We start from the raw sequence: 6,000 nt of genomic DNA, 5'->3' as shown, positions 1-6,000 counted from the left end.
TAGGCAGAACGTGAAGGTTTGAAGTGATCACTCAGGTCAGGGCCAAGTAAGGGGTGGGGCAGGAACGTTGGATCTGAGGGAATGCCAGCGGCTGTGTGACTCTTGCCTGTCCCTGCATTCCTCAAAGAGCTGCAGCTTTTGGAGGGTTCCAAGCAGGAGACCAAAGTGCACAAGTAAAGCCAGAGCTCATCTTCATCACCGACTCCTTGTTCCCTTTCTTTTGACTGCCCAGCCCTTCCCTGGCACCTTCTTAGGTACCCTTGTCCAATCACGACTAAACCCCGAAGTGAAATCGCCACACAGCTTTCTGTGGTCCTGGGCATGCTCAGTAGGCTACTTGGTTATCTGGTGTTCTCTCTCTCTCTCTCTCTCTCTCTCTCTCTCTCTCTCTCTCTCCTCTCTCGGAGGGGTGGGTGGTGACAAATTAGAAGCGCTTGAGGCAGGTCTCCGCCCCCAGGATCGGGCTTCCCCTGCAAGGGGATGAAGCAAAGGTAGAAACACCTCGCTCCGCAGCATCCTGACCTGGAGCTGGAGGGCTGCGCCGCGGACCGACCCCACCAGTATCCCAGCCTGAGGCCCGCGCGCCGCTCTCCATGGTACTGCGGAGAGCTCAGCTCCGCCCTTCTCTTTCAGAAGGACAGCACCCCGCGTCACGTAACCCAGCCTTCTCGGGCTCTACCACCACCTCCTCCTTCCCAGCCCTTTTCCTCTCCTCCTCCTCCTCCTCCTGCTCCCCTCCGTTGCCTGTTCTTCCCTCCCGCACTCCTGGAGACAGACGCTCAAGCCTGACGCCTCTGAAAAGGCAGCGGCAGTCGCCTTATCCACAGCCCTCAGGAAATTCGCTTTGACCGATGCATGCTTCAGTCTCTGGCTCGAGCTAAGGGGAATAACCGGGCAGGTAAAGAAGCTCAATTTGGGTTGGGGGGAGGGGATGGGGCGAGGCAAGCTGGAGAAGGGTATCTTTCCCCGTTGTAACTGAGCCAGGATCTGCCACAAATGCACCGGGAAGGATGGATGGTGGGAGGGTGGAGGAGTACAGATCTTGGTTGTTTTGCATGTAGCTTTTTAAATAGATGGCAAGATGAGATGGTGGAACTGGGGTAGTAACTTAAAGGCTGAATGCAGTGATTTATTAGCAAAAGAAAGAAAACAGGCAAGTTAGAAACAAAAAGCAATAAAATATATTTATATCTACATCTTTCTTCCTCTTCCCCATCAGCCGCATGCTGTGCCTGTCTTTAATTTGTGTAGTAGGCTCCAAGAAACTGCACTGGTATCAGAGATGGAGCTTAGAGACTGGGCGGGAAAGCCAGGGAGAATTTTGGGTGTGCACTGGTATTGCCGGACTTTGTAAAAGCCGGGAGGAAAAGATAGGTACTTCTAAAAATTCTCTCCAAATTTTCAGGTTCTTGTTGATTGTATATATTGAAGGCTGTTTGGAAAGGTGTCTGTGCATGTGTGTATATATGTGTGTGATACCACAAATATATTAAAATAAATGCAACTGCAGCTGATGAGCATACTGTATCGATCCTTCCAGTGGCTTGGGAATGAATTTGATTCTAGAAATGAAAGAAAAGATTAATGAGGCTGTTAGTCTGCTTTTGAATTAGAGCGCTTCTTTCTTTGGCTGCAATAAGATTTTCAGATCCTTTTATTTCATCCTCTAATTTGCGAACTCGCCAGGTTTTTCCGGCACCTTAGAGAGAATCTTCTTTCTCCGTATGAATACAGATCCTCTCACACACAATGAGCTTCCTCTAAGAACTGGGAGAGTCAGTTGAGCTCCCCTATGGTTAAGAATATATATGTGTATTTCCCCCTTCTCCTCCATTCCTTAAAAAAAAATGTTATGCATTAGTAGAGGGAAGCGGGAGAGAGAGGTAAAGAAAGGTTTTGTGATTGCTGTAACATTATTTAATAAAATAATCGTCTCCAACCGAGTAACACATAAAAATGGTTTTCTAACAAATGAGCTTGTGGATGGTTTCAAAGCATTATTCTTGATCTTGAAATTCCAGGTTTAATTTCCAAATGACTGAAAATTTGGCAGATTCCTGAGTCCACTTTAAAAAAGAGAGAGAGTATATTGAATAAGATGCTATCTTACAATGATTTTTAAGTGCACCTTTCTTTGGGCTTGGCACAGGAGTAGACAAGATATGGCTGGTGACTGCTGATGGTGTGGAATGTATCAGCCATAATAAATAAGCAAGTGAGATTTTTATTCCCTTTGGATAGTGGGCAGCGTGTGTGTGTGTGTGTGTGTGTGTGTGTGTGCGCGTGCGTGTCTGTGTGTGTGTGTGTGCGTGTGTGTATGGTGTTGAAAGAGAACCAGTCATCAATTTCATCTGGGGAGGAACTTGAAGTGGGATCCCCTAGCTTGGTGGCTCTCAGCTGACACCTGTAGGGATTGCTCTGTATTGAAGAGAAATGCTCTCCACTCGCTCCACAGAGGAGCAGCAGCACAATGCGGTGCCATAAATTACTGCTAGTTTCAGCTTGTAGGGAAAAAAGTGTTAATGGCTGGTGAGCTTCTGTGTCCAAGCAATAAGTGTGTGTGTGTGTGTGTGTGCGCGCGCGTGTGCGTGGTGTTGGGAGGAGGGAAACACATGTGTTTGCTTGACAGGACCAGATGATACAGTTGTGATTTTTTTTTTGGTTGGTCAAAATGTGAGAGTAGTATTTTTAGGTTAAAAAAATGACTTAAAAACAACTCACTATTTACGATTTCTGTACTATTTCAAGAGCCTGTCAGATTAGAGTTGAATAAAGACAGGTGATTTAATAGTACAGTGAGTGACTCAAATACCTGATTTTAAATTCTAGCATCCTGGAGCTATAGCAGCTAAGGTAACACACATGCCAACTGCTGTTCTGACCACACAAATTCTAAGAGCTGACAGCCAGATAAGGACTTGAGAGGACTTAAGATCACTACAATGTTAGGCAAAATATTAAATACTTTATCCATCTGTAGAGGAGCTAATAATATGGTAACTGAGACATAAATGCTGCCAAAAATAGATATGACTCCTGTTAGATATTTTCTCCTATAACAGATTATCCCTTTAATAAAAAGGAGGAAAATATTTGAAATTTAAAAAAACACTCCCAAGAAACTAATATTCCTTTTTTTTCTGGCAAACATAAAATGGTAAGAATGATATACATATCCAAACCTCCAGCTTCCAGTGGACAGTTTGATCAGCTTTGCCTTTTATAAAATCAGCTATTAACTGAGATTTGAACAGATTCTATTTTTATTGTACATGTAACCAATATAGAATATAAGCATAAATCCTTAAAAGGGCCTTCCCCCCCCTTCATTTATTTTAAAAATTTAACTTTCTCAGAAAAAACTATAAGATAACCATAGCCAAATCTCTATGAAAACCTGGGAGGGTAACTTATTAACAGTTATAGTAAACTACAAGGGTGTAATGGATGATTATAAGAATGTGATATTAACTATTAGGAGATATCACGTCTCACTCGGAGGTCAGAACAAATAAGCTCCTTCCAATAAGATTAATTCTTGCTTACTAACAACACTGGTTATATATACCTGGTTTTGAGTTGAATGATGATTTATATGACACTATAAATAACTTCAGAACTTAATTTTTATTTTAATTCTCTGCAGATTTCTGGGTCCTATTTAAAGGCAAAATAAAACCTAAATGCATCACCAACCCACGACCAATTGATATGCTGGCATTTTAGCTCGGCCTTGCTGAGGTGGAGAAAAATGAGGAGCTGTTGTGATTCCCACATCTAACAGCTGCTGGCTATTTCACAGCTTTTGGGTTTGAACCCCTCCATTGGGGAGGGAAACAGAGAAGTAAAATCCAGCCTGTGGGGCCATGCTCAAGGAATTCTGCTTTGGCTGCAGTGGTGCTGAAGTCCATGATATGACAGAAGAAGCAGGCCTTTGAAACTACTCTGGGGTTGACAAGTGGTGCCCTAAAGAGGCAAGGAACGCTATCCTCTCTTCTGGTTTGGGACACTACATCTGGAGGAGAAACATTTCCATTCACAAGCATCCAAGGATTTTGGTTCATTGCTGGTTCCTTGTACTTCCCTGAGAAGTGTTTACTTGTTACCTGACTGTAACTGCTTTCCTTTTGCCTGGTACCAGCGATGGTACCTGGCAGATGCTGACATTTGAGGAGTAAAATATCTATTGACACCACCAATGACCTTGAACTAGTTCATCGGACTCAAATGGATGAGTGCTTTCCCTTGACCTCCTGTTGACGCCTTTTCCAGAACGTTGCCTCCAAAGTGTATCCTCCCTTTGGTCTGGAAGTTCTGTGGCTGCCCTGTACCACCGGGGTCTTCATTTGCCAGTTGGGAGGAGACTATAGGGAGAGAGGGAGGGGCTGCTGGAAGAAGAAGAAGAAAAAAAGAGCTAGATATAGGAGGGTGCACCCCTCCCACTCCTGCCCACCCCCTTACCCTACTTACTCTTGGACCCTTATTTCTACATCACGGTGTCCAGGACCGTTTTGACCCTGTCGGCCCCGGCACCCCCCCGCCGCACCCCAGCCCCGAGCATGGGGACGGCGCTTCTCCAGCGCGGGGGCTGCTTTCTCCTGTGCCTCTCGCTGCTGCTCTTGGGCTGCTGGGCAGAGCTGGGCAGCGGGCTGGAGTTCCCGGGCGCCGAGGGCCAGTGGACGCGTTTCCCCAAGTGGAATGCCTGCTGCGAGAGCGAAATGAGCTTCCAGCTGAAGACGCGCAGCGCCCGCGGCCTCGTGCTCTACTTCGACGACGAGGGCTTCTGCGACTTCCTGGAGCTCATCCTGACACGTGGCGGCCGCCTGCAGCTCAGCTTCTCCATCTTCTGTGCCGAGCCTGCCACTCTCCTGGCGGACACGCCGGTCAACGATGGTGCGTGGCACAACGTGCGGATCCGCCGTCAGTTCCGCAACACCACGCTCTTCATCGACCAGGTGGAGGCCAAGTGGGTGGAGGTGAAGTCTAAGCGGAGGGACATGACGGTGTTCAGCGGCCTCTTCGTCGGGGGGCTGCCCCCCGAACTGCGCGCTGCGGCCCTTAAGCTCACGCTGGCCTCAGTGAGGGAGCGAGAGCCCTTCAAAGGGTGGATTCGGGACGTGAGGGTCAATTCCTCCCAGGCTCTGCCTGTGGACAGCGGCGAGGTGAAACTGGACGACGAGCCGCCCAATAGCGGCGGCGGGAGCCCGTGTGAGGCGGGCGAGGAGGGCGAGGGCGGGGTGTGCCTCAACGGAGGCGTGTGCTCCGTGGTGGACGACCAGGCGGTGTGCGACTGTTCGCGAACCGGCTTCCGCGGCAAGGACTGCAGCCAAGGTAAGGCCCGACGCCTGACCCACCCCACCGGGTCCTTGGCCTGGGCAGGGCGAGGTGAGGCAGAGGAAAGCAGGCGGGGCCGGGCAGGTGCATGGGGTTTTCCTTCTCTGCACAGCGTTTTTGTTAGATTCCAGGTGAAGACCTGTTTCTGGCCTCTCTGCTTCATCACCTCCTGCAGTTCCTCCCTTGGCATCCTCTTACTGGTTGAGCACCCCCATTTCCAGGTTCAGTTTCCTCCAGGGAGTCCTTTCTACCAACCTTACTTCTGTCCAAGTGGCAAGTAGAATGACCTGTCCTCTTCAGTCCTCGGGTTCTTTGCCAACCTGCTCCCTATCTTCATTGGGACATAGCCCACCTGAGTAACCGCTGTGCTTTCCTTTGCCACCTCTAAGTCCGTAATACACAGATTTCCCCCTATTCGATGCAAACAACTATCTAGAAGATTGGGCACACGTTTGGTGAAGAAGGAAGTGCAGAAGTGGTTCACCATGGCTGAGAATGCCCACGTAGTTACCCAGGGTGAAGGGGAAGGGGGATGGGACTCACGGGCACTGCTGTGCCTTTTACAAGTGAAATGTGAAGTCCTCCCCCTGGTGTGGAAGCAGAGAGGGCGATTGTACAGGTGAAGATTTTCTTGATTGGAAAGAGGGTTCTTGGAATTAATGCTAG

The 6,000-nt window shown here is 48.4% G+C and overlaps 1 protein-coding gene across 26 annotated transcripts in view; it reads left to right on the top strand.

Annotated features, from left to right (window-relative positions):
• The first annotated feature begins 742 nt into the window (after positions 1-742).
• The window catches only part of NRXN1 (neurexin 1), a 1,055,762-nt gene continuing 1,050,504 nt past the window's right edge, over positions 743-6,000 (top strand). For 18 of the 26 annotated variants that reach the window (XM_019719348.2, XM_074331968.1, XM_074331967.1 and 15 more), the window contains exons 1-2: positions 747-898; positions 3,647-5,331. In XM_019719348.2, coding sequence (XP_019574907.1) covers positions 4,560-5,331 — 772 coding nt within the window. In that variant the 5' untranslated portion in view covers positions 747-898; positions 3,647-4,559. Of the gene's footprint in view, positions 899-3,646; positions 5,332-6,000 lie in introns of those variants that run through there. The other 8 variants (XM_074331973.1, XM_074331972.1, XM_074331984.1 and 5 more) reach the window with 3 other exon arrangements.

Source organism: Rhinolophus sinicus, linkage group LG05, assembly GCF_036562045.2.
Source record: "Rhinolophus sinicus isolate RSC01 linkage group LG05, ASM3656204v1, whole genome shotgun sequence".
Classification (NCBI taxonomy): Eukaryota; Metazoa; Chordata; class Mammalia; order Chiroptera; family Rhinolophidae; genus Rhinolophus; species Rhinolophus sinicus.
This window is presented reverse-complemented; position numbering and strand designations above follow the sequence as displayed.